Below are 27,543 nucleotides of genomic sequence, written 5' to 3'. Positions count from 1 at the left end.
CATCTTATGTTCACCTTCCTTTAACTTAGTCCTTTTCTTGTTCTGGTTTTCTTAACCATTATAAGCAAAACGTGATTAAACTGTTTTATTCGGACTTGGATGATTACTTAGAAAATGTACCCATTATCAGGAATGGAAATCCATATCTGTGGGCTACTAAACATATTTCTAGAGCTTTTAAAAAGGGACAAAATTAAGGGAACAGTCCAAGTATATGATAACATTATTTACTTCACTAACAAAAGCTTTACTAATCATACCTTGCACAATGTAACATATAAAATGAATGCAGATGCAAGGATTTTCATAAAATAATTGAACAATAGGGTTAAAATAGATGAAGAAAAGGGGAGAAAAGAAAATAGTTGCTGTTCATTATATTGGGAAAGGTGAGGAGATTTTGAAGGAACCTCCTCCTAAATTGAGTCTTGAAGTAAATAAGAAAGGAGCATTATGTATGCTACGACAGCAAGAGGGAAATGAGAGTTGAGAAAGTAGGAAGGAATGAATGTGAACATAGTTACTTAGTAAAAGGGAATACCCTTTCAAATGAAGAAGCTAACATTTAAGGCATCTACCATGTATGTGGTAAATCAACTTTTTTCCAGTTCCCACATAATTGGGCAGGGAGATGCTATGCCGCATTATTTTTCCCCCCGAAGCTATCATACTAAGAATATAGATTTCCCTCTAGAAACTATATCAGATGAAGCTTTAAGCATATTCTGACATTTTTAGAGCACTAATTCCATCTGTAGGAGTAGCACTGAATGATGTGAAGATTAGAAAGTAGTCTAGCTTATTGACGGGCTTGCTATTAACACAGCAGGTGCATTAACCGTGATCTATAAAGAAAAGCTTGCAATTCGAGCTAGGATTATTCAAAAACGCTTTGAGCTGGACTTGCTCCTTGCAAAGGAAGGCAGAATTTGCACAGTCATTAAAGCTCAAGAGTGCTGCGCTTATTTATATTCCTTGTCTATATAAACTTCTTAATGGCTATATTATTAACATAGCAAGCACCTGCCTGGAGATGATGGACGGAGTGCTGAAACTTTTCAGACAGACGATCACCCTCAGTCACAGATCTGGGTTTAATCCATCATTCTTTAGCTCACTTTGCCATCCCAGTTTGGACCCAGCCATATGCAAATCATTTCCCTTTATTTCGATCCAATAGATCATAAAAGGTGACATCCAATAATTTAACAGTACAAATGGTCATTACAAGTCTGTCTACGATGATTAAAAAAGCTTGACAGTTTTCGCCCTTGTGAAAAAAATCAAACAATAACAAAAGTTTACCTATCATACATCACAAATTACATTTTTTAAATGACAGAGATTGTGTGAACTGCGTTTGATTTAAAAATCAAATACTTTATAAAAGGAAAATTCTAAAACTGCACAGAGTCTAGATCAGTGCAGACCACGAGTACGAATGTGCCACATCGCAGTTAAAAATGTGGCTACCGCAAACACAATTGGAGACGATACATCCGTTTTTAGTATTCTGTAGGCAGGCAGGTAGTGCCTGGACCCCAGATTTTTAAGTAGGGGAACAAGCCAATACTTTCTTGGTTTCTGATAAGCCTTACAGAAAAAAATAACATGCAAATCAGTTTCCTGTCGATACGAGCATGCTGGACATGGCTCTGGGGTGGAGGGATGGGACCAGGTACAGCTAAATGCTTTGAGGGGGGAGTGTGCCGTACCTCCACTGTAGAAATAATTTTCTTGTGAGAACAAAGCTAATTTTATCAAGGACAAGTTCCCGCTGATAGGAGTCTTTAAATTTAATAAAAGAATGTGTTGGAGACCCCATGCATGAATTCTGTAATGATGATGTTAATTTAAATTCATAGTAGTCCTTTGATAAGGATTTGCAGGAGACCCTTTTACAAGCATTGGCTGGGTCCAGCCACAATTCCGACCTTCCCAGACTCTTGCATATCTTATTTCTATAATTCAGCCAGGGAATGTTCTTTCATTTTGGTAGAGATAAAATCTCTTGCAACTCCATCCTGGATGAGTTCTGGGGTGCTCCATATTCGGCGCCAGAAAGTTAAAGGTTTTAATCCCAATTCTTCCTCAATGGTTCTTAAGCCCAGATCTAATCTGAGCGGCAGGAGTGGAGTGCTTGGTGGTAAGGCGACCATCTGCCTAATGAATTTGTTCTCTGTGATTGTCAGATTTTAGGCGGGTTTGTGTCCCCACAACTCCCCCCGTGTAGGCCTGCCCCCCGGGCCTGCATTTTGTAGATTTGGAGCACTGGGCCGAGGGGTTTGTGGGTTGATCTATTTACCATCCTTGAGATACCACCCATTGACTGAGCTAATTTGATGTTAGCCTTTGTCCGATGTGTGTCCCAAGTCAAATTTTGATTGATGGTCACCCCATGGTATTCAAATGTATTAACCCTCTCTAGTCTCAGTGTACCTATGGTAGGATTGGGGCGTGTTGAAAGAGGAGGATTGAGAATCATGTATTCAGTTTTCAGCGCATTGATCTCCAATCCACGGTCGACACAAAAGGCTTCGATCCCATCCAAAACCCGTTAGATTTCCATCGGGGATTTAGACAGCAGCAGGGTGTCGTCAGCAAACATAATGGCGGGCACCCTGCTGCCGCTGAGCTTTGGTGCGTCAATATCGACTATCCTGGTCAGGTGGTCGACTACCCCGTTGACAAAGAGGCAGAACAGGGTGGGTGCAAGCACGCAGCCCTGCCTCACCCCCCTGTCAACGGGGAATCTTCCTGAAAGCGTCCCATTTCTACCACACCTGACTAGAGCGTAATTATCTTGGTGCAGTCTAGTCAAGATGTTCAGTATGTCCGAGGGGATACCCATCTCCGCCAGCACGGTCCACAGTCTGGATCTTGGGACCAAATCGAAGGTGGCACGCAGGTCTACGAAGACAGTGTAAAGGCTGCCTCCTTCGATTATGGCAGTTTTCCAAAACAAAAGATTGAGTAGGAAAATCTGGTCTGTTGTTGAGATCTTCCTTCGAAAACCGGCCTAGTAGGGGGTGAGAATGGAGAACTCCTCAATCCAGTCTTGGAGGCGATCAAGTATCAGCCTACCAAAAAGTTTGAGACACATCAATGAGGCCGATGGGCCTGTAGTTGGCTGGAAGCAGAGGCGATCCCTTCTTAAATATAGGGACAATCTCTGCTCCCAGCCAAGTACAGGGCACCACCATGCTCCTCAAGACGGCGTTAAAGATTGTCAACAGGTAGGGGGCCCAGATGTCCGGCTCCTGTTTGAAAATATTGCCCGGGAGCCCATCCAGGCCCGGCGCCTTTCCAGAGGCCAGCCTAAGAATGGCCACCCGTACCTCAGCCTCTGTAAATAGATCCATCTCCAGCTGTGTTCCAGTGATTGGGAATGCCTCAGTTGGGGCCCTATCACCATCTGTGTACAAGGCCTGTAAATGATCTTGCCAGACTTTGGCTGAAATATTAGGCTCAATGGCAGGGGAAAGGTCCTCCGAGCCGGCATTCACTAGACGCCAGAACTTCCTAGAGTCCCTGACGGCTAGTGTAGTGGTCAGATTCTCCCATTCGGCCTTGGCATGGGTAATCAACCGCTTGTAGTCCCTTCTCCTTTCCTGTATGAATGTTCTGCGTTTACCCTCCTTGATGCTAATCAGTAGGTCAGTTTTAGCTTTGCGACATGCAGCGTTGTACCAGGTGGGCCGTTGTGGCCTTCCACCCCCTGTCCCTCCCATGGAAAAAATAATTTCCGCCAAGGATTTAATGAGGTCCTCGTGTGCCAACCAGAGTTTTGTGTGCGCATCACCAATGTTAGGATATTCCGTTAATGCGCACACCCTTTCAAGTATCGGAATGACTCGGTCATACAGCCCCACGACCTTCTCTGGGTTCTCTGCTAGCTTTTCCCACCTCACTCTCCGTCTGTTATTTGCCAAGGACAACCCCATGTCGGGCGCATCCACAACAGCCCCATTTGCTATGTCTACGCCAAGGAGTGAATATTCTAGTTCTAGGGCGTTATGGTCGCTGTCCTCCCTGGGTATTACCCTAAAATCCTCAATGTGCGACCAGGAAGACAGTTGAATAAGGATGTAATCCAGTCTTGACTCCCTTCCCACTCTATTAAATGTGCATTTTGGGGGGGGATGTCAGACTTCGTACGTCCATTACATGCCCTAATGCCATGATTAAGGGTTAGAGTGGTAATCTGTACTGCAAGGGGTGTCCAAGCTCTGGGGGGAGGGGGGGCGCCGTAGGGGGAACTCGCCACAGGGCATCCTCCTCCAGTGATATACCATCTACTAATCTTGGGAGAGGCTCGAAATGAGAGTTTAAATCGCCTCCTACCAGGAATGGAATTCCATGTGGGAGATTGCCCAAGAAGGAGGAAAGTTCCTCGATGGTGCTCGATTCCCTGGTTACATTTACCGGCCTGGATTAGAACTTTACCAGTGCCAATTTACTGGAATTTGTCCACTCCAGAATAACGCATAGAAAGTCATCCGAAGCTGTGGGGTGAAATGCTGCTTTACAGCCTAGGTGTGTGGCCACCCAAATTGCAAGTCCCCCAGATGGCCTCCCCTTGCCCGCCCACTGCGCAAGTGTGGATAATACCGCAAAACCTGGGCGGAGGTGTTCCTCTCGAGCTCAGGTTTCTTGAAACAGGCAAATGTCTTTACTACCCACAAATGAACTCCATTCCGGGCATTCAAGCTTGTTTCCGACACTGGTCACATACCAAGAAAGTATCTTTAAAGGATGCGGTCTTGGATTGAATGCAGGACATGCGGGAATCCTCTTGTCATAGGGACTAAGCGGGGATATTATGGTTTCAGCCTGGTCCCCTCTGGTGCCTGGCAGTTCCTGGGGGATGGACAAGAACCCCATCAGCGGATATTGGCCTTCCTGATCTTTGTGCTGTTCGGCACAAGTCAGAATCCCTGTGATTCGATCAGTGGGGTCATTCAATCCACTAAAATTACCATCCTGGTCACCCCTGGTTTGCTCATGTCCCTCCCCCCGCCGCTTCGGGGAGTGTCAATCAATCAATCATATCCAGGCAGCTAAATCTGTTAAAACGTGTTGAATTGGGCAGGCTGTCTGTCTATATGACGGTAGGAATCTCCTCTCTCCCAACCCCCCCCGACCACCTCGCCTAGGCACGGTCTTCCATCCCTCCTCAACAAACAGGTTTATCCTGGGTGGATAAAAGAAGGAAAGAGGTAGGGATTGGATGGAAGTCCCTTGGTCAGGATGTGGCCAGCCGCAGATGTAGGATACTTTCCTAGGATCCCTGAAGTTGATCACGGCACAGTCCCAGTTGATGGATTTCCCTGAATTGCCAACCCAGGGGACTCTTCTTGCCATGAGAACCTCACTCACTATTCCTTGGGGAAGGGGTCGATTTAAAGAAAGCCAATTGACCACCTTGTTCTTAAGGGAGGTGGCCGATTCGATGGTTTCCGGTTTTAGGTCCGGTATGCCAGCCAATATGACTACATAAGGTCCGGCCTCTGGGAGGGGTGGGGGGGGTTTGGGGGGGGGAAAGAGACTCAGGGGCTTAAATCTTTGCGTCGTGACTGGGTAACTTGGAATGGCTAGGGTATTGGAACCCGGGTGGATCGGTTTGAGCACTCCCTCAGTTGGATTAGGAATAGTGGGCTGGGCAATGAGCTGCTCGCGCTGGATGGTTTTTGGCAGCTGTCTAATATCCTTCACTGGTGGAACTAGTGTACCCTTCGTGTTCTTAGGCTCCGCCCCGCCCCTAACAGACTTGTTCTCAACTTTAAGGACATCTGCTAGTTGGACTGTTGAATTTTCTATGATCGATAGCCTAACCTCGATCTTTATTAGGCGAGCTTCTAGAGGGCTGAGGAGAGACTTTAGAAGAGCAACAATCTTAGTAATGGAGATATCGCCTCCTTCAGACAGGGTAAAGTTAAGGTTTGCGAACTCCATTGCCTGCAAGGGTGAATCCACTATAGATGTCGATAGAGCATTCTCGGGTAGTGTGGGTGCAGATTTACTAGTTTCTACTGAGTCTGCCTCCAGTAAGGGATTAAGCTTGGGAGCTTTAGCCTTGCGTCTACCTGGATTTTGGGTCGCTCTTTTCCTTTTCGGGATTGCTCCTTCCCTAACTCCCTGTTTTCCTGTTTTAAGCGAGTATCTCTAGTTTTGGGACTTGCAATATTGGACAGTGAGGAGGGGGGTGGGGGGAGGAGCTAGATTGTGTGAGGCTCTGGGGTGGAGTAGATGGGTGTGGTAGATCATTAAAAGAAATCGAAATATCTACGTCAGACATGGCCGCTACTCCACTATTCCCAGTAGCCCCTGAGCTAAGAGGCATGTGATCAAGTTCTTTAACAGGGGTCTTTGGGTGAGCTATAGTTCCCATGGATGATCTTCTTACCCACTTGATTTCCTGGGAAATGTGTCATTCCAGAACTGTGATTTCGTCAATCAGGAGGGCGCCTGCTTAAAATAATTGTCTAAGGTACCAGTAGGAGCTCCTCCGGCGAGGGCACTTTTACTCCTGGTCTCTCTGGATGACAGGGTCCTTTCGCCACAACCAGAAGTCTTGTTTGCAGATGAAGGAGAAGAGTCAAGGGGGGTGGCCTGGTCCGGTCTCGCCCGTGCTCGAACGGCCTCAAACGGCCCGCCCTTTACCCCGGGCTGAGCCCGGCGCCCGCCCCGCGATGCGCGAAGGAGGGCATGATTATAAAGGGCAGCAGGGGGCGGGAAGAGACACCAGGTGCGCTGTGTTAGTCAAGCGCGATGAACCCTGGGTCTCGCAGTCCCGGCCCCTAGAGCACACGTTGTTTGGCCCAAAGTCGGCAATTCCTCCCGGTATCAGGCTCCGTAGTAATCCGTGAAGGCAGGAAAGGTAAAACCTAGAGTGCTCTGACCACAGGAAGCTGCTGCGAGCGGCTCCCGCGGAGCGGGGCCGAGAGCTGTAAATAGCTGCGAGGGAGCAGGGGGCGGAAAGAGACACCAGGTGCGCTGTGTTGGTCAAGCACGATGAACCCTGGGTCTCGCAGTCCAGGCCCCTAGAGCACATGTTTGGCCCAAAGTCGGCAATTCCTCCCGGTATCAGGCTCCGTAGTAATCCGTGAAGGCAGGAAAGGTAAAACCCAGAGTGCTCTGACCACAGGAAGCGGCTGTGAGCGGCACCAAATCAACGTTGACCCTGTCCCTCATGGGAACAGTCCACCCCGAACGGCCTGGCCAGGTCCTCGCTGGACCGGAAACAAGCATCCTGTTTCCATGAGGAACAGGGTCAAGACTGATTTGCATATAGCTGGGTCTGAACAATGGATTTAACCCAGACCTGGGGGTGAATGCATGATTTACTCAACATTACGGCCATCATTTGTTTGCGTAGCACTTTTAGCCGTAAGTGGGATGGGTATGCCCAGATGTGTGACCCTTGCTCACTGTGCCACTGGATTCAAGATAGCCTGGCGACTGAGGGGTTATACCCCAGGATGCTGGTTTCCGAACCAGGGAGGACCTGGCTTGGCAGTGCGGGCTGGACTATTCCTGTGAGAAACTGGGTCCAGACTAATTTGCATACAGCTGGGTCTAAACTGGGGTGGCATTGTGAGCAAAAGAACAATGGATTTAACCCAGATCTCTTCACTAGGTGTGAATGCATGATTCATTCAGCACTCTGTCCATCATTTGTTTGAGTGGCTACCTTTACGGATGGCATATTCTGTATTTTTGAATCTAATACTTACATAAAGCATTCAAAAACATACATTGTCTGTTAGACCTGGCATCTTTGGCGTGGTTTCCCCAGTCTTTTTACCTCTGCCTCCTGTATTTTTGATGCTGTGCTGGATTTCGTTTTTACTGGTTTAGATGCTTTAGGCACTTTGCCACTGCTGATCAGTGTCAAAGTGCAAGTGCTGCCTGTGTAAATTGTTATTGGTTATCCATGATTGGCATATTTGTATCACCAAAAAGTCCCTAGTAAAGGGAACTGAGAGTGCCAGGGATGGTGCTACAAATGCTACTAGTGGGCCTGCAGCACTGATTGTGCCACCCACATAAGTTGCCCTAAAATTGTGTCTCAGGCCTGCCACCGCAGTGCCTTTGTGCAGTCTGTGAACAGCCATGCACACCTGGTCAGTGCCCCCATTGACCAGGCCTAACCCTTCCTTTTCTATATACACATTGGTTACCCCTATGGAAGGCCCAAGGTACCCGCTTGGGCAGGGTGCAGTGTATGTGAAAGGTAGAGCATGTCCTAGTGCAGGTGACATGCTCTGGTAGTGAATTACAGCCATTTTAGTTTTTCACTATTTTAAGGCTATCTTGCCCATAGGTGACCAATGGGAATGCTGGCTACAGTGGTTACCAGCATATCTTCCCGTAGGAGCAAGATAGGACATAAAAGTCTGGTATCCCTGAACTCTAATAACACATCTTTTAGGAAAGGTGGTTTTTTAATCCCGTGTTTGAGAACAGCACTTTTAGAAAGTGGCTGTTCTCTTGTCTGACCTTTGTGTGCCTTGGCCTGTTTGTGAATTGACTGTCTGGTTTCTGAGTGACAGGGGTTGGGTGGCTCCCAGAGGCTGCATGGACCATCCCTGGGCTGAATAGCTCCATCTGCATCTAGTGTGGTGGGAGGGGGTAGCACCTGGGCCTGAATAGGGCTGTGCCTACCTTCCACAATGCTGGCTCCACCTCCTGCTGGGCGGCTGACGACCCTGCCCCCTTCTCTGAAAGGAAAGGAGAGGCCAGGAAAACAAAATGCTCAAGGAAAACCCAGAACTGGTTCAGACCGGGCTCAGAGCCCTCCTGCACAAAGGGAACAAAGACTTTTAGGGGTATAAGTACAGGACCCCAGAAAATTAGATCATCCTGGAATCAAGAAGGAACCTTTGCCAAGGAGAAAGCTAGAAGACTGAAGGAGGAAGACTGTCCTGCTGTTGCTTTGCTGGACCGACCTGCAGTTGCTTTGCTGCCAATGAGAGGGGAAGGAATTTGCTTTGAGCTGTGTCCCGTTGCTTGAAGGAATCTCCAAGGGCCTGAGAAGAGCTGGCTCCCTGTTAAGAAGTCCAAGGAACAAAAGGACTTCACCACCAGCTTCCCTGAACTCTGCTGAGAGGGTTCTGTCCTTTCTAGAGTGATTGGACCAGTCGTGGTGCCTCTGGAAGTTGCACCTGTGTTGGGAAGCTGGAAACAAAGATTTTAAAGACTTTCTGCAAGTGTAATCGCTCGCTTGAGGAGCGCATCCCAGTCAGTGCAAGGAAATTCCCACCGCCACCAAGGCGGAGAACGTTGCAGCGCTTGGTGCCGCTGCCAGAGTCGTGGCATCCATCACTTGCGAACGCTCCAGTCCGGTGCAGGAAGATTACCATTACTGCGAGTATCGTCGCAGAGCCTGTCGTCGCTGGGTGAGATAGTCGCACCGATTGCTTGCAGACCGCATCACGTCGCTGCGAGAGTCGTCACAGAGCCATCGCATTGAGGGGCTGTGAGAGGAGAAGATAGATGCTGAGCCGCGTATCGTTCCACACCGGAGATAGTCGCCACCCCGAAGATCGTCGCATCGTATCTGTTGCGAGCCGCTTCCACCGAAACCTGTGCACCGGAATCCACGCAATGTATCGCATCCCTCCCCATACAGACCGGAGTCACCGTAACATGCCCGCTGCGTCCAGCGGGGTTGTTGCATCACCTTCCAGGGTTTCAGGAGTGACGCATTGCTTGCTTTTCAAAGCTACAGCTTTCACTTGGAATTTTAGTCTTAATCTAAAAAGGTACTGTTGGCTAAAACATGATGCAACTATGAACTATTTTAACGCAACCTTAAGAACTCATTTGAAACCATATTCTTGAATTGTATATGTTGGATTTTTGTCTTTTTGGTCTTGTGTAGTTTAGATTAAAATACCTTTAATTTTCAAAACTGTTATGGAGTCTGTTTGTGGTGTTTTCACTGTGTTACTGTGAGTGTTGGTACAAATACTTTGCACAATGCTTTCAATAAGCCCGACTGCTCGTGCAAAGCTATGAAGGGGGTGAGCAGGGGTTATCTGAAGAGTGTTTGCTCCTTACCCGGACTAGAAGCAAGGGTCCCTATTTGGACAATGGTACCTACCACTGCCAACTAGAGACCCCCAGCTCTAACATAGGTGGCAGCGGTGGGATTTTGAACTTGTATTTGTACTAGACCCACAGTAACTGGTGTACATCACTAGTGAGTGCAGACCACTATTTTACCGCATACTATGGTTGAGTTTTTTTTGTTGGTTCTATTTTTGAGTAACTCTTAAAAGCATCATGTCTGAATGGAAAGGCACACAGTGGGGAAGCAGAATTGGAGTTGGTCATTGAGGATTTGTATTCTTACAAAGTTGAGCAGCTTAAGCAATTCTGCAACAAGTTTGAGTGCCCCATAAAGTGCAACTTCAGGAAGGAGGAGTTGCAGAGTGCCCCATAAAAAGCAACTTCAGGAAGGATGAGTTGCAGAGAATCTTGAAGGCCTGGTGGGAGGCCCAAGAGGGAAATGATGCAAGTGGTACGGAGGGGTTTCAGCCCCACGAGATGCCAGTGGGCAAACCAAACTCAAGGGCTGGCAGCAACAACTCCAGCCAGGGTCCTACCCCAGAAGAGTTAGAAGAGAACCAGAGAGTAAGAGACTATGACTTGGAAGTCACAAGGAAAAAGATTAAGCAATTGGAAATGGAGAAAGAGACAGGGTGGCAGAGGAGAGCAAAAATGCCCATGCCCTAACGGAAAAGAAATTATTTTTGGCTCATGAGTTGAGCATGAGAGTATTGGATATAAAGGCCAAGCAGGTGGATTCCATTTCGAATGGTGGCAGCGCACAGCCAGTGCCAAGGGGTAAACTATATATTCCCAAGGATTTGGTACATAATTATAATAGGAGTGAGGATATTTATTCCTGGTTTACTTCCTATGAAATTGCATTGAGAATGAATGGTGTGCCTGAACAGCATTGGGGGGCAGGCCTGTGGAAAGATTTGAAGGCTTCTGGGAGGAGTGCTCTAGAGCCCTTCGAATTAGTAGATACCATGACCTACCCCAATATGAAGGAGGCCCTATGTCTCATGTATGGACTTACTCCAGAGCAGTACAGACTGCAGTTTAGGAACTCCAAGAAGAAAGAGTCTGAGACTTAGATGGAGTGTGTAAATTTGTACTCACATGCACTGGAAGGTTGGATGAAGGGCAGCAAAGTAACTGATTATAAGGGGTTGTTGCATTTAATTAGTTGGGAGCACTTGAGTAGTATTTGTGTTCCAGAGCTGCACCAGCATCTTTTAGACAGCAAACTGACAGACCCCATTAGCTTGCTAAGGAGGCTAACCGCTGGACCAGTACCAGGGTCCACAGAGGAATTGTGGGTACCACAGCCAAAAGGTGGGCAGCGTCCCCAGAAGAAGAGTAGTGGAGACAAGGGTAACCAAAAGGAGCTCTCTCAAGGGCCCCAAAATGTAAATGTAAATGTATGTAAATGTATAGGCATTTATATAGCGCACTACTTACCCGGAGGGTCCCAAGGCGCTTCGACCGCTGCGAAACCCTTCCTGGCTTCCCTGAGAGATGGTCCCTTAATGGGTATCTCCAGGGTGAGACCAGGCATCCCCGGCGGTCTGGTGGGGCCGTTAGTGAAGATGAGGCAAGCTAATGCCCAGAGTTGCCGAGTGTGATCGCTGATCAGAGTGGGCACCGAGGCGAGAGAATTATCGAGTCCGCTGACCCTGGTCCAGAAACCTGCCGCGCCGGGATTCGAACCCTGGTCCCGGGCCGTCCTCTGCTCTCGGGTCTGCCGCCTCTAACCAGTGAGCCACACTACTTCTGGAAAATAGTTCCCAGGGAAAAGATTCCCATCCCCCGAAACCCAAACAGCCACGGCCCTCTAGGGTCAGAAGGGATAACAGAGGTCCTCCTACCTGCTATCACTGAAATGAGGTGGGACATGTTATCAATAGGTGCCCGAAGAAATCTCCAGCACCCACTGGTGCTCCAGCTCCAGGTTTAGCAAGTATAGCTTTGGGAAGGGATTGGATTTCCAGTGGGGAGGAGGGATTAGCAGTCATGACCCTTGTCGCTCTAGGAGACCAAGAGATGGTCCAGGATACCTCTCTGCCCCCTAACACTAAGAAATACGGGCAGAAGGTGACCATCAATAGGAGGGAGGTAGAGGTTCTGAGAGACAGGAGCCAGCGTGACATCCGTGAGGTGTCAGTGGGTGTCTGAAGAGCAGGTCATTCCCAATGTACTCCACCCAGTAGTTGCAGCGGACAGCTCAGTGCGCCTCTGCAAAGTGGCACGTGTTCCCTTTGAGTGGAGGAGGGTCTCTGGTCTCTTGGAAGTTGTTGTGAGTGAAGCCTTGCATGCAGACTGTCTGCTAGGTAATGACCTGGAGAGTTCCCCATGGAAGGCTGTGGAACACCAGACTCATCTGGAGATGTTGGGTTTAACTGCGTGGATCTGCGTGACCACGCGAACAATGGCAGGCAGTAAGGGTGATTCAGCAGAACCGGCGCCTGAAACAGTGGCACAGGAACCTGCCAGGAGAGTAAGAGGCAGGGGGCGCGGGAAACCCACCTCAGCTGTTCCCACAGCCCAGGAAGGAGCAGAACCTGAGGGGGATGCCCTGGAGCCTACCGGGGAACAGGTGGCTGAACTGGGGGACCTACCTGAGCTGACCCATTGGCAGCAAGAAGGTGGCCCCTCCAGGGAGGAATTCTGCAAGGCGCAGAAGGAGTGTCCTTCCCTCATTGGTGTGCGGCAACAGGCTGCAGACCAGGCAGCAGGTGGAGAGTCCAAGGATCATCTCATTTACTGGGAAGAGGAGTTGTTGTATAGTGAACCTAAGTTTGCTGAGCCCGGTGCAGCCCGTGTGCTGGTGGTACCCGAGCGCTTCAGTAACTTCCTAATGGGTCTGGCTCATGACGTGCCTCCCCCAGGACATCTGGGGCAAGACAAGACCTTCCAAAGGCTTGTCCCCCACTTCTTCTGGCCCCAGATGAAGAAGCACGTCGGGACATTCTGTAGATCTTGACAGACATGTCAGGCGAGTGGCAAGAGCGGAGGGAAGTGCAAGGCACCCTTACAACACTTTCCTGTGGTGAGCACCCCTTTCCAGGGGGTGGGCATCGACATTGTGGGGCCACTGGACCCCAAAACAGCCTTAGGCAACAGGTTCATCCTCGTACTGGTGGACCATGCCACCCGGTACCCGGAAGCTGTCCATCTCAGGACAACCACAGGCCCGTGGTGGGCCGTGCATTAATGGGGATCTTTTAACGTGGGGGGTTCCCCAGAGAGGTGGTCTCCGACCGGGGTACCAACTTCATCTCTAGGTACATGAAGTCTCTGTGGGAGGAGTGTGGGGTAACCTGTAAGTTCACCACTCCTTACCACCCTCAAGGACATGGGTTGGTTTAAAGGTTCAAAAGCACCCTTAAAGGTATGATTATGGACCTAGCAGAGCCCATGAGACGAAAGTGGGACGTCTTTCTACCATGCCTGTTGTTTGCCTACAGGGAGGTGCCTCAGAAGTCCTTAGGGTTCAGTCCCTTTGAACTCCTGTATGGCCACCCTTTTAGAGGACCTCTCACACTGGTGAAGGAGGGGTGGGAGAAATCCAGTGGGAAAACCTCCCAGGATGTGTTCAGCTATGTGCTGGCCTTCCGCAACCAGACACCGCTTCAGGAAGCTCGCACAGGAGAAACTCGAAGCTAGCCAGGAAGAAATGAAAAGATGGTACGACCAGAATACCACTCTGGTCGAATTTCAACCTGGGCAGAAAGTGTGGGTGATGGCGCCAGAGGGGCCTAGTGCGCTCCAGGACAAGAGGACTTGAAGACTCCCAGGCAGCCCCTGAGAGTCTTGCATGTGAACCGCCTCAAACCCCACTTTGAGAAGTCTGAAGTGACATTGCTCCTGGCTACAGATGCTGGAATGGAAGAGGAAAATGACCCTCTTCCTGACCTCCTGGCAGCGAAGGAGCAAGACGGGTCAGCGGATGGTGTGGTCCTCTCGCCCACCCTGACCCCAGAGCAGCAGAGGGACTGTCGCTAAATGTTGGGTCAGTTTGGCTCCCTGTTCTCCCTGACCCCAGGTGTCACCAATTGGTGCGTCCAAGATGTGAACACTGGAGATAGCTTACCTGTGAAACAGAAATTTTACAGGGTAGCTGACAAGGTCAGGGCCAGCATCAAGGAAGAGGTTTCCAAGATGTTGGCGCTTGAGGTAATGGAGCCCTCCAGCAGCCCCTAGGCTAGCCCAGTGGTCTTAGTGCCAAAAGCTGCTGCGCCCGGTGCCACTCCTGAACTCCAGTTTTGTGTGGACTACTGTGGGCTCAATGCGGTCACCAAGACGGATGCACACCCCATCCCCAGAGCGGATGAGCTCGTGGATCGGTTGGGAGCTGCCCAGTACCTTTGATTTAACTTCTGGTTATTGGGAGATTGCCTTAACTGAGGGGGTCAAGGAGAGGTCTGCGTTCTGAATGCCAGAGGGGCACTTCCAGTTCCGAGTCATGCCCTGTGGGTTGAAGAACGCCCCTGCCACATTCCAGAGACTGGTCAACCAGGTACTGACCGGGCTGGAGCGCGGCATACCTGGATGACATTGCTGTGTTTAGCTCCACGTGGGAGGAACACTTGCATGACCTCTGTGAAGTGTTGAAGGCTATGCAAAGGGCAGGGCTCACTATCAAGGCCAGCAAGTGCCAGATAGGGCAGGGATCTGTGGTGTATTTGGGACACCAGGTGGGAAGCGGCCAGGTGGCGCCCCTACAGGCGAAGATTGATACCATTCTGGCTTGGGAGCCCCCCCAAAACCCAGTCAGAGGTGAGAGCCTTTTTAGGTCTCACCAGGTATTACTGACGATTAGGCACCATTGTTGCCCCCTTGACAGACTTGACTTCAAGGAAGCAGCCCAAGAGAGTGAATTGGACCGCAGCCTGTCAAACTGCTTTTAATGTCCTAAAACCTGCCGTTTGTACAGCATCGGTGCAAAAGGCACCTGATGTCTCCAGTGAGTTTGTAGTGCAGACAGACGCTTCAGAGCATGGTGTGGGAGCAGTACTCTCACAGATCAACGACGAGGGCTGGGACCAACCTGTAGCTTTCATTAGTAGGAGGCTGCTACCCAGGGAACGGAGGTGGAGTGCAATTGAAAGGGAAGCTTTTGCTGTGGTCTGGGCTCTGAAGAAGCTGAGGCCCTACTTGTTTGAAACTAACTTTCGGGTTCAGACCGACCACAGGCCCCTCAGATTGTTAATGCTGATGAGGGGTGAGAACCCAAAACTGTTGAGGTGGTCCATCTCTTCTTCTAGTTCTACTCTTCCCCATCACAGTCCTTCCATTTCTCCCACCAGATAAATTACCAAGCATTTCCAACATACAATTACCCATTAGTCCAACATGGCCTCCACTACATTTCCTGTGACATGGTATTAAATGCAACGGCCATTGTTAGATTTGGGGGTTTCTAGTTGGCACAGGTAGGTACTTGTCACAAATAGGGACCCTTGCCTCTAGTCAAGGGCCCCTATACACTCTTAAAATAACCCCTGCTCACCCCCTTGGTAGCCTGGCACGAGCAGACAGGCTTATCTCAGGGGCAGTGTGTTAAGCATTTGTGACTACGTACAGTAACCCAGTGACAACACTACAAATGGACACCACAAAAGGCTTTTTATATAAAAAATATGTATACTTTATATAGTTACCACAAGACTATAAACGACAAAAATACACAATACTGTTACTTTAAGATGGCAGATTTAGCTTAGTTAAGTTCATTTCTTAAGATGCAAAGCTTTGCATCAATGTACCTTAGGTTGCGTAGCGCTTCCACGACAAGCAATGTCGCAGCGAGGTAAATGCGGCAAAGTTCAAGTACAAAGAAATAAAGACGTGAAGATCTTCCAGAAGCGGCATGCTTCTCCAGGAATGCGAGAAGTCCTCGGTTTGATGAGTTGACTGCAGCGGCGACACCCTTGTTCAGAAGTGCGACGGCAACAGCTCCAACTGCGACACTCTCCTCCCATGATGCTTGAAGCTTCCGCGCAATGCGACAACTACAGCGGTGACATCTTTGTTCAGAAATGAGACGGCGGCAGCTTCGACAGCGGCACGCTTCTCGGGGATGCAAGGCGCTTTCCTTGAAGCGGTGCAATGCGACAGTTCCAACTGTGACACCCTTGTTCAGAAGTGCGACAGCAGGCAGCAGCGACGGAGACACGCTTCCTCTTTGTTGCGGCATGCTTCTCTCGATGCGGTGCAGTGAGACAACTCCAGCGGCGACACCCTTATTCAGAAGTGTGACGGCAGCAGCAGCGACACGCTTCGATCTCGTTGCTTCGCGCTTCCAGCTCCTTGCGACACGCAGTTCCTCAGAAGGCCCAAAACAGCAGCAGGCGCTTCCACAAGAACTCTGGGGAGCTGGGGGTTGAAGTCTATTGTCCCTGAGACTTCAGCAGGAGGCAAGTTCTTTTCCAAGCCCTTGGAGATCCTTCACAAGTTGAAAGTAAAGTACACAAAGTTCCTTTCTCCTTCCTTTGGCAGTAAGGCAACCACTGCAGTCCAATCCCCAAAGCAGCAATTTAGCTTGGGAATAGTCTCTCCTTGGGTTCCTCTCCTCAGTAAAGGTTTCTTCTTGTAGTCTCAAGTTATCTAATTTCTTGGGATCAGGGTCCCAATATTTATACCCCAAAATCCTTTGTTCTGAGGGGAGAGGGGCCTTTGCCCAGTCCAAACCAGTTCTGAAGCAGTCTGTTTACCAGACTTCTCCTTTCCTTTCACAGTGCAGGGCAGGCACATCAGACGCCCCACAGGAGGTGGAGCCAGCATTGTGTAAGGCAAGTACAGTCCTGGAGCACTTTTTTTTACAGGACTCCTTCCCTTCTTTCAGTGTGCAGGGCAGAGACATCAGCCGCTCCCCAGGAGGTGGAGCCAGCATTGTGGAAGGGAGGCACAGCCCTAGTGCAACTCCTCCCTCCCATCTAGATGCAGATCTCTCTATTCACCACTGGGTGACTCAGCCCGTCTCTTGGAATCCCCAGCCCTGTCACTCATAAAACCAGACAAAGGAATACAAACCTAGCAGAGGCAGGTTTGAATGGTTAGACAAGCAAATACCTACTTTCTAAAAGTGGTATTTGCAAACACAGAATCTTAAAACCAACTTAACTAAAAGATGTATTTTATCATATCAGCATACTGAACTCGAATTTCTACCATGTTCTCCGAGACAGTTAGTATTATAAACATGTAATAATCTAACAGCCCATTCTGGCCTATGGAGAACAGGTAGCCTTGCAATAGTGAAAAACGAAAAAAGCTGTAATTAACTATTAGGACATGCCACACACATCAGGGCTTGTCCTACCTTATACTTACAATGCACCCTGCCCCTGGGCCTACCATAGGGGTGACTGATATGAAGAAAAGGGAAGGTTTAGGGACTGGCAGGTGGGTGCATTTGCCCAATCAGCATGACAGTACCAGACTGCACACAGGCTCTGCAATGGCAGACCTTAGACACATTTTACAAAGCTGCTTCTGTGGGTGGCACAACCAGTGCTGCAAATCCACCAGCAAAAAAACAATGGATTTAGGCCCAGATATTTGTACTGGGGTGAATGTAAGACATTGTTCTGCATTCTGTCCATCAACTGTGTTTTTTGCAATTTTCACCCCGAGTGGGCTGGGTATGCTCAGACGTGAGTCCCAGGCTCTCCACATCACTGGAGTCAAGCTATCCAGGCTGAAGAAGGCTGATAGCCAGAAACCGGTCCTTGGATGCTTGATTCCGGTCTAGGAAAGACATGGCTTGGTAGTTCAGGCTGGACTGTTCCCATGAGGCACAGGGTCAAGGCTGATTTGCATATAGCCAGTGTCTGACCTAGGGTGGTGTGGAGTGCAAAAAAACGATGGATTTAGGCCCAGATCTTTGTACTGGGGTGAATGTAAGACATTGTTCTGCATTCTGTCCATCAACTGGGTTTTTTGCAAATCCACCAGCAGCATTTGGATTTACACGCCCTGGGCACACTCAGTGCACTAGACTAGGATCTGACAAGTAAACCAAATAGCCAAAAATGAAACCACTGATTAATACATCAATTTACAATAGGGAGCACTTGCACTGTGGCACTGGATAGCAGTGGCAAAGTGCCCAAAGCATCTAACACCAGCAAAAATACATGAGGCAACAGCAAAAATTGAAGGGAGACCCACGCCAATGGTGCCAGGTCTAACAGCCATCAACCGCACATCCTGTCATGCAATAATCAAGCAAGGAGAAGCCAAACCTTATTTAGGAATCCTAGACTGTGACGGGGAAGAGTAGAACTTAAGCAATAAACATTACCTTTTCTTCACTCATCACCGTCACAGTCCTCAAACAGCTAACTGATACCAATGTGAGCAAGTGGCGTCACAAAAGAAGTCTGTCCACACTGGAAATATTTATTTTAATATAAATACAACAAAAAGCAAACATGATCATTTCATTGACTATCTTCCAGTAACCTCAGAATTGAAACCTTGAAAGTTGCTGAATCACTACCCCAACACCAATCTTTAACAATCAACACCAATAAATCCATTCAATCTTTACAATCAACACTCATGCTATACAAAAGTGTATTGAGAGGCTCAAGTGGCCAGATGTCCTGCACTGGAACCCCTCTGAGCACTGCCTAGGAGGCCACCATGCACCAGTTAACCATTCACCCTCCTGGAAAGTTCTCATCTCTTGCTTCATATGCAAAAATTATAGAAGGTTTTAACCATCTCCATAATGTAGTAGCTGTGTCGTTTTCAAACACTGCCTAGCTAAATCAAAAGTCATACTAATGAGTCTACTTTTTCGGGAAGAAATCACCCTGTAAGTAAATTGATACAGCTCTTCTTACATCCCATAAATGTAGAGACCTTTCATTTTCGCACTCTGGAGAAGAACAAAAGACTGTTAGAACTAAATCTTCAAAACAATGGAAATAGGAAATCACTTTTGGAAAAAACCGAGAACCTGGACATAAATGTACCTTATCTGGGAAGAACTTTAAAAATAGGTACTGAAGATAACAAAACCTTCTATTTTACCACTCTCCTTGCAGTGGAAATGTCCACAAAAAACATCTTATAAATCAGAAACTATAGTTCTGCCTGCTCCGAAGGTTCAAAGGGATTCCCTTGCAAGGCGTGCAAGACCATGGGATTGTCCCAAGCATGTAAGGAACTACAACAAAGTTTGTCTCTTAAGTAAAACACACGAAAAGCTCCACATTCTCCAAACCTAGATTCCTAAAATCCCTCAATGCTGCCCATTGGCACACTAAGGTATAAACTGCCAGCCTTTGTCAAAACCTTCCTTCAAATATTCCAAAAATCGACACCGGTTCTATTAGCAATCCTGACGACTGTATTTTATTACACCATTTCTCAAATTATTGTTAGTGTTAAGAAAAGGATTTTAGGGTAGAAGGACACCTGGATGGTTGAGCCACTTCTGAATAACAATCCGTTTCTTCCAGGTGTAACCATTCATAGCAAGGGCCCAAATCTCAGTCTCTGAAAAGCTGGGTGGGACAGACAGCCTACAATTGATAAGGATCTAGAGGAATCACCCAGGGAGGACAAACTGCTTTCTGCAGGAGAGACGAGCGGCAAGGGTGACAGTTCCACCTGTGAGTCAGCAAAATAAGCATTGTGTTGTTCTCTTTCACCTTCTGCAATACCCTCTGAATTATGAGAATTGGAGAAAGGCAGAGAAGCCCTTCTGGCCATGTGAATGGCATTGCACTATTCTCCATGCTCTTTGAGATTTCATAATTGTGCAGAACCTGTAAAGGAGGAGATTATATTCTAAGGCAAACAGATCCGCCATCGGAAGACCAAACTTCTTCACCAACTGATGGAACACCTGCCTCAAAGATAATGTCACAACAAAAAATCACAGGGGGGAGGCAGAGTGCTGATCCGTTCAGTCTCCTTTGAATACTGACCCAAGGATTATGCACACACGTGTATAAAAGAGCGGGGAGACAACATATACCGCTACGAACACTCCGAATACACGTGCATGAGGGTCTTTTAATTTGTGAGACACCACGTACTTACCTGCATACCCTGGTTATGCAGGACAAGTGATCCTTCCCCCATGATTTATCAAAGATAATGTTGACATTGATGGGGAAAACCCTACTGATGTGATCTGCTGCTGCATTTTCTTTCCCTAATATAGAAAACAGTTGGTCCTTGACGAAGATTCACCATATAAAACAATTATTGCATTTGGTTAAGTAGATTTTTAGTCAACTCAAGAATAAATATGTACTGTTGGTTAGATAGGTATACTAGCCCACATTCTCAAAATATTATACAAAAAGCACCAAAAACCTTGGAATTTGAAATGAATCCATTCTGATTATCTTATTTAATATACAATTCAAAAAAGGAAAGAATTTGGCAAATCTTTATACAAATATTTACATTAACAATAAACAAAGGTATATTTCTATGATAAAAGAGAAGCGTGCACAGAGAAAGGTCAAAGTGTGTGCTCAAGTGATTGATCAAGGAGATCAGAGAAACAAAGTGCAGATTACTTATATACAAAAAATGAGCCTGCCCTAGAGAACGCTTGCAAAAAATGTAATTCTTTTTTACTAGCTTGTAGTTTTTCGAACTCCGCAAAAAGTCTTTCAGAGTGCACGAAGGTTAAAAACCATTGTCATTGGGCATTCCATAACGCGAAGACGAGCAGGCTAGTCGGGCAGCGCGTTTGTGAGAAGATTAATTCCTCCGCGCCTTGGACAGTAAATTTAGCAATCCAACTTAATTTTTTCATTGGAAAGCATCCCTGAACTAAGTGGTGGTGTCAATCTGTGATTAAAAATGTTTTGGGTGCGGACAAAACGTCGCACATGTGTTGATACACCACAGAAGGGTGCCCAATGACAATGGTTTTTAACCTTCGTGCACTCTGAAAGACTTTTTGCACCCCCTCCCCATATCCCGTCCTGATGAAGACCCTGTGTTGAGGATTTGAACTGCCCGTTTCATGGTTGGGTCGAAACGTCGACATTTCCCTGTGGGAGCCTGCACCTATTAGTCTCTGCCCCCTCTTCCCATCTCCCTCCCTCCCAAATCCCATTGCCAACTGTGCAAACTAAGGATAACTGAGTTCGAAAAACTACAAGCTGGTAAAAAAGAATTACATTTTTTGCAAGCGTTCTCTAGGGCAGGCTCATTTTTTGTATATAAGTAATCTGCACTTTGTTTCTCTGATCTCCTTGATCAATCACTTGAGCACACACTTTGACCTTTCTCTGTGCACGCTTCTCTTTTATCATAGAAATATACCTTTGTTTATTGTTAATGTAAATATTTGTATAAAGATTTGCCAAATTCTTTCCTTTTTTGAATTGTATATTAAATAAGATAATCCGATTGGATTCATTTCAAATTCCAAGGTTTTTGGTGCTTTTTGTATAATATTTTGACAATGTGGGCTAGTATACCTATCTAACCAACAGTACAGATTTATTCTTGAGTTGACTAAAAATCTACTTAACCAAATTATATGGTGAATCTTCGTCAAGGATCAACTGTTTTCTATATTATCGAATACCCAGGTCCTTTGACTAAATTGGGTCAACCCCTGTTCTATAAGCATTTTCTTTCCCTGGCAGATATACTGTCTTCAATGCTGTTAAATCCTATTCTGCTAAAAACGTACCAGCATGTTCAAGGACGAAGCCTTGCAGCTCCCCTGGTGATTTACGTAGCTTGCTACAATGTTGTTGTCTCTTCTTATTTTAACCATTTGATGTTCTATTAATGGGGTAAAACGGAACACAACTAAATGTACAGTTTTGAGCTCCATCCACCTAGAGGAAGCCTTCCTCTCATGTGCTGGTCATTGCCCCTGCAAGGTACTCTGCTCCAGTACAGCTCCCCAACCCATCAGGCAGGAATCTGTAGTAATTACTTTGGTCGGGCATAATCTGAATGGGGATCCCTTCTGCAAATTCCCGTCCGTAAGTTACCACTTCATTTCTTGACAAACATGGGAATCCGTGTGGACTTCCTGATCGTCATTTTCGGATCCTGGATTCCAGAAATATAGAGAAGGCTATTTATCAGAGGATATAAATGTAACCTAGCCCTGGGAAAAACTAGGATTGTGGATCCAATCAGCCCCTGAACCTTCAAACACACTCTGGAAGGAACGGTTTTGATTGATATTAGTCTTGTCAAGTCCAATTTGAGTTTCTGAATTCTCATAGAGGAAGAAATATTCTTCCCTTCCTTGGTGTCAAGCTGTTCCCCAAATATTTGTAGGCCTTTTGTAAGTTCCAGGTGAGGGTTCTTGAGATTCACGAGCAGACCATGCTACTTTCTCACTTCACATACCTTTTGGTGGCTTCCTCCATCTTAGAAAAAGAGGTACAAATGAGCCAATTATCAACGTTTCGGAACAACAGAATGTCTGTATGTATGTATCCCACCAAGGGAGCAATCACTTTAGGAAGTACTCTGGGAGAGGAGGAAAACATAAAAGGAAGCATCTGAAACTGGTAATGACTCTGGCCCAACCATAAACGCAGGTACTTTTGAGATGTTTGATGTTCTGGTATATGAAGGTAAGCATCCTGGAGAGCTATGAATGCCAGAAACTTCCCCACATCAATGAAAAGAGACAATCTATTGTAGAGAGTGCATCTTGAAATTTTTAAGTAGGATAAAAGAGTTCCCAGTCTTGAGATCCTGCACTGATCTGTATTCTACTACTGATTCATTTTTTAAACAAATAATAAAAAGGAATACGTTCCTCCTCCACGCCGATTAAAGGGTTCTTGCACTATTGCCCTTATGGTCAAAAGTTTCTACATTGTACTCTGTAAAAGCCATCTCTTTACTGTGTTGGTAGGAAGGGGAGTAGCAGGGATGTATTCAATAATAGGAGGAATAAAAACTATTTGATATACTTAGACCACCTGGAACACCCATTTGTCTTGAATTGCGTACTCTCACCCTTTCAGAAAATATCTCAGCCTTCCTCCCACTTAAAGGATCCTAGTCAGTAGATGCATAGTAAGGAATATGGGACAGCCTGACAGTAATGTGTTGCTCTAGGTTGATAAGATTGGGTTTTTATCAAAAGGAGGAATTCCCCACCCATGTCCCCGCCCTCAAAAGGGCCAATTACCTGTTTTGGGCTGAAAAGCGGAATCAAAAGCTCTGCAGAACTCAGAATAGCATCTTCTAGAAGCCCACTTTAATGGAGCTCACAACTTTTTATCATCAGACGACTAATTTTACCATACTGCCCAACTTATTCCCCAATAAATTTGGTCCTGAAAAGGGAATATTCACAAGCAGGTTTTTCTGAGAGCAATCTGTTTTCCAAGGGCTCATCCGTAACTGGTGACAAGCACCCTGTTGTAACGGAAGGAAGTCCAGTAGCCAGATTGTAGAAGAAAATGGTTTATTAAGATGACAGGTAAAAGTCAAAGTATAGTACATGGTATTAAGTAAGTCCCACCAGGAGACTCATCCTTCCAGCTCAGCCCACACGCTCCAACTGACACTCTCAACCTCACCAGCCACTCAAGCACTCCATGTCATCACCAACAATTCTTCTACATCACATTCATACGGGCTGAGCAGCGAATAACAGGTAACTAAGGGAAAGGATGCATATTATCAATTCAAGTCACAACAACACACCCACTGTTGATCCTGCCACAACAGAAGAAACACTGAAAGCCTCTTCGAAAATGTCCAACAGAACTCTTTTGCTGCTCCACTATTGCCTTAGTTGGGAGTTACTTCTGCACCTTGATCTAACAGTTGAGCCAGAATCTGAAAATCTTTAATGGAGAGACTGCACGGCATGGCTTGCATATGCAGCAGCCCTTATTGCAAAATCTGAGGACGCATAACCCTTTACCATTGCTAAATCCATCCATTTGTCAACATGATTCGATATTGAAGCTTTCTCAGAAATAATGGTACCCGGAGTAGCCAGAACCACCATCCATGAGCCTACTTTAACAACAAAAGGAATGGGTATTTCTTCGGGAAAAAAAAACACATCTTCCATTCAGATTCAAAAGCCTTTTTAGAGCACTGTGCAAAGGTAGGGATTCGGACTCCTTTTTATGTCAAGCTTCATGAGAAGGCTGTACCCAATGTAGAGTCAACAAAAAAATAAGATAGATGCCTGCTTGAAGAAAGCATATGGGGGCATGAACTTGGCAATGAAGGTTGGAATGAATATCAGCTTTGCTTCCCTACGGTTCTATTACGCACTCCGAAATCAATTGCTCAAACTTAGGTTGTGTGTTTTTGGGAGCGCTTCCTTTAGGCCACCGTAGTAGGCAACACTAGTTCGAGAGACATCTATAAGCTGTCAACTGACATCAAAGTACGGCGGCGAAGGCAAGAGGTAACGTATCGCACGGCTGCGACAGTGCACACCTAGAAATTAAGGGCCATATGTATGAACACATTTTCCCATAGACACAGAATGGGTAAAACCCTTTGATACATCTGGCCCAATATGCCGCGCATGTCAGATATACTATCGTTTCAACAAGTGACGCGAGGCTTCTCAAGTGAACTGTATCCCAAAGGAGAGACCGCCCATTGTGTGCACTCAAACACGAGGACCTGCGGATTCAAAGGAAAGGGCGGGTGGCAGTATGGGCATGAGCCCTGGTACTCACTCCTTAAGTGGTGACAGTCCCCGTAGCTCCGCGGGTAGGTAGCCTCTGCTTTCCTGCAATCTCTCGTAGAGCGTGATCTCTACCTGTTCACCTGCCAGAGGCGGGTCAACGCCGCACCTGCCAATTTGAACCACACCCATCTCCGACGCGCCTATCAACACGGTGAGATCTTTCTTGCCAAGTACCCGCCCATTACACCTCAAACCCCAATCAGCACCCTGTCCCGTTCCTGTGGATACGAGAAAAACTGCGCTCATTTACGCAAACCCACCAGAAAACAGCGTGGAAAATAGGAGCAGGGACGTGCTCGCAAAAGAGGTCGGCGTACAATGCGGACTTCAACGTAGTTGGGAAATAATCTATTTTGAATGTATCCGATGTGGCTATTTTATTAGTACATACGTGACTTGCAATCGGTTTAGGTTGTAGCTATTTATTTCTTTTTAGCAGATAATTACCCCTTCCATTTATAGAGTTTTCCTCCGGTCACAGTCTTCCCCCCTTTCAAAACGCTCGCTACTTTGAATTAATTGGATTTTCAGTCAGGCACAGTGCTAGTCTGCTATGGTTGGCCTGTGACGCGCAATCTCATTGCACTTGCTCATATTGAGAGGACCCTGCCTGCACGTTTTAGAGGCAGCCATGGCCGACACAGGGAGCAAGTCTGTGCTGTTCGTATGCCTGGGTAAGATGGAATTGCAGCGATACTTCCGCATTCAGATCGGTTTTTATGCGTCTGCTTTTCAGCAATGCAACGATATAGACAGCATAGTCGCTGACATAATTGGAGAACCTTCGTATTTATTTAAAGTGTTAACAACTGTGAAATAGTACCATTTTAGTTATGACAACTCTGTTGGTTTTGTAAGAAGGGAGTCGGTTGGAATGCGAACTGGTAGGCTTGCATTTGTTGTTTCGCGAGAAAGGAATACCGTTTGGCACTAGTTTCGGGCGTGCCATGTTATATCATCTAAAGAGGGCATGTACCTTTAGTTGTTTGTGTCGTACCCTGATTCATGGACCGTTCTGTGCGGTTTTTTTGTTTGTTTTCAAATGATTTTATTAGGAAAAGAGTTTATATACATACAGACTCGAAAAAACCTTGGAATGACAACACTTCCCCCTCACCCCCAATCCACTGAACCGCGCAAAAGTCACTAGTTAATTGATTTTGTCTAGTCTCAACTACCTAGCACCAGTCACTCAGACTGGTTTACCTTAAGCCCAGAAAGCGAGGAGCAAGCCCCCCAAATTGGCAGTGATGGCAGGCTCGGACTGGCCTATAGGGCATTCAGGCAGTGCCCGATGGGCTGGTAGACAGACCAGTGTGTGGCTCGGTTTCTTGGTTGTTTGTGGGCCATGTTTTACATGGCCTGGTGTGCTGGTTTTTACTGTTGATTTTCGTGATATTACCACGAACATTGTCTGCGGCAAGCTCAAATGTATGCAGTCTCCCATACAGCGTTTCTTTACATGTTTAGAACTGGATTGGTTTCCAAAAGTGAGCCACTTTTTATTTGTTATACCCACATTTTTATAAGGTTGAAGAAAGCAAGCATCATACATTGTGGCACACATATTATAATACCAGCTCTGGAGTACAATCTCAAGATTGAATAGTCGAATCCAATACCTTTCCTTTAATTGGATAACCTGTGGTAAATCCACCACTTTTCCCATTGTTTATAATGTTTTTGGGGACTACCCCATGCTTCATAAATTGGCTTCTTTGGGTGAGCACACTAGTCTACTCCATTTCGCCAGTCCAGCAGTGAGGGGTGCTTAGGTTGTTTACATTAGCAAGTTTCATCTCTCTTGGCCACCAAACCGGTCATCCCTTTGAAAATTCTTTATGAGTGAGAATGTTCCAAGTACCTCTAAAAGGCCCAACAAGGTCACCTGGGAACCATAATCAATGGGGTGGCCAAGTAAAGCTGAAATCTCATTACCCACTCCTTCCCAGAAGGATAGTCCAAGGCCACATTGTAACAGTCTGTGTTAGGGCAAAGACAGTGTGCACACGGCTGGAGCCGTGTGGAACATCTGTCGCAACCGATGAGGGAAGTATGTAAGGAGGCGCAAAGATAATTTGCATCATTCTCAACCACGATGAGGTCGCCAATTCTCTTGGGGATAAACACGCTTCCCTCCAATCGTAGTCGAGTTTGCCCACCCAGCTTTCCCATTTCTGTCGGAGGGAAGCAAGGCAGTCTGGTCCATTAATCATTAATGAGCGATCAATTGCAGATTTGGCCCCTTGTCTAAGTGCCTCATGACTAGTTTTGCTTCCAGCAAACTACTTTCAGGGATCTCAACGTCAATGGGGAAATGAGCCCGCACGGCATGGCGCAACTGGAGGAAACTAAAGAATTGCTTGTGGGATAAAACATTGGTCTCTTGATTCCTGAACAGACATTAGCGTGCCTCCCAGGTGAACATCTGCAAGATACGTAATTCCTATTTGATCCCAATTGGCAAAACCCCCAGAACTCAACACCTGCTGAAGCCAGATTCCTCGCCAGACATGTCATATCTGTCAGCCGATGATCCTCTCTAGTTAAATGTAGAGCTGCCCTTCAGCAGTTCGCTGCCACTTGGGTGCAGGAGGGCGCTGTTAGAGGCAGCTGGTCTCAATATAGCAGACCAAGAAGCTCCAATGTGAGCCACTTTTTTTTTTACCTTCTTGGTCACACTTTTATTTTGGTCCTAGGCCTATTTGTTTGTCACAGTCTGACCCTAGTGATGACCCTTCACGGTAGGAAGAGAGAACATTATCTGTCATTCACTTGAAACGATATGAGTTTAT

The 27,543-nt window shown here is 46.9% G+C and overlaps 2 protein-coding genes across 3 annotated transcripts in view; one reads left to right on the top strand and one right to left on the bottom strand.

Moving 5' to 3' along the window:
• Positions 1–24,901, bottom strand: part of SH3YL1 (SH3 and SYLF domain containing 1) — a 665,923-nt gene extending 641,022 nt beyond the window's left edge. Inside the window, exon 1 of the mRNA XM_086926395.1 lies at positions 24,738–24,901. Within this exon, the coding sequence (XP_086782521.1) occupies position 24,738 (1 nt within the window). The 5' untranslated portion in view covers positions 24,739–24,901. The remainder of the gene's footprint in view (positions 1–24,737) is intronic.
• Positions 24,902–25,267: 366 nt separating this feature from the next.
• Positions 25,268–27,543, top strand: part of ACP1 (acid phosphatase 1) — a 97,705-nt gene continuing 95,429 nt past the window's right edge. The window contains exon 1 of one of the 2 annotated variants that reach the window (XM_086926398.1): positions 25,268–25,422. In XM_086926398.1, coding sequence (XP_086782524.1) covers positions 25,380–25,422 — 43 coding nt within the window. In that variant the 5' untranslated portion in view covers positions 25,268–25,379. The remainder of the gene's footprint in view (positions 25,423–27,543) is intronic. The other variant, XM_086926397.1, reaches the window with a different exon arrangement.

Source organism: Lissotriton vulgaris, chromosome 6 (assembly GCF_964263255.1).
Source record: "Lissotriton vulgaris chromosome 6, aLisVul1.2, whole genome shotgun sequence".
Taxonomy (NCBI): Eukaryota; Metazoa; Chordata; class Amphibia; order Caudata; family Salamandridae; genus Lissotriton; species Lissotriton vulgaris.
This window is presented reverse-complemented; position numbering and strand designations above follow the sequence as displayed.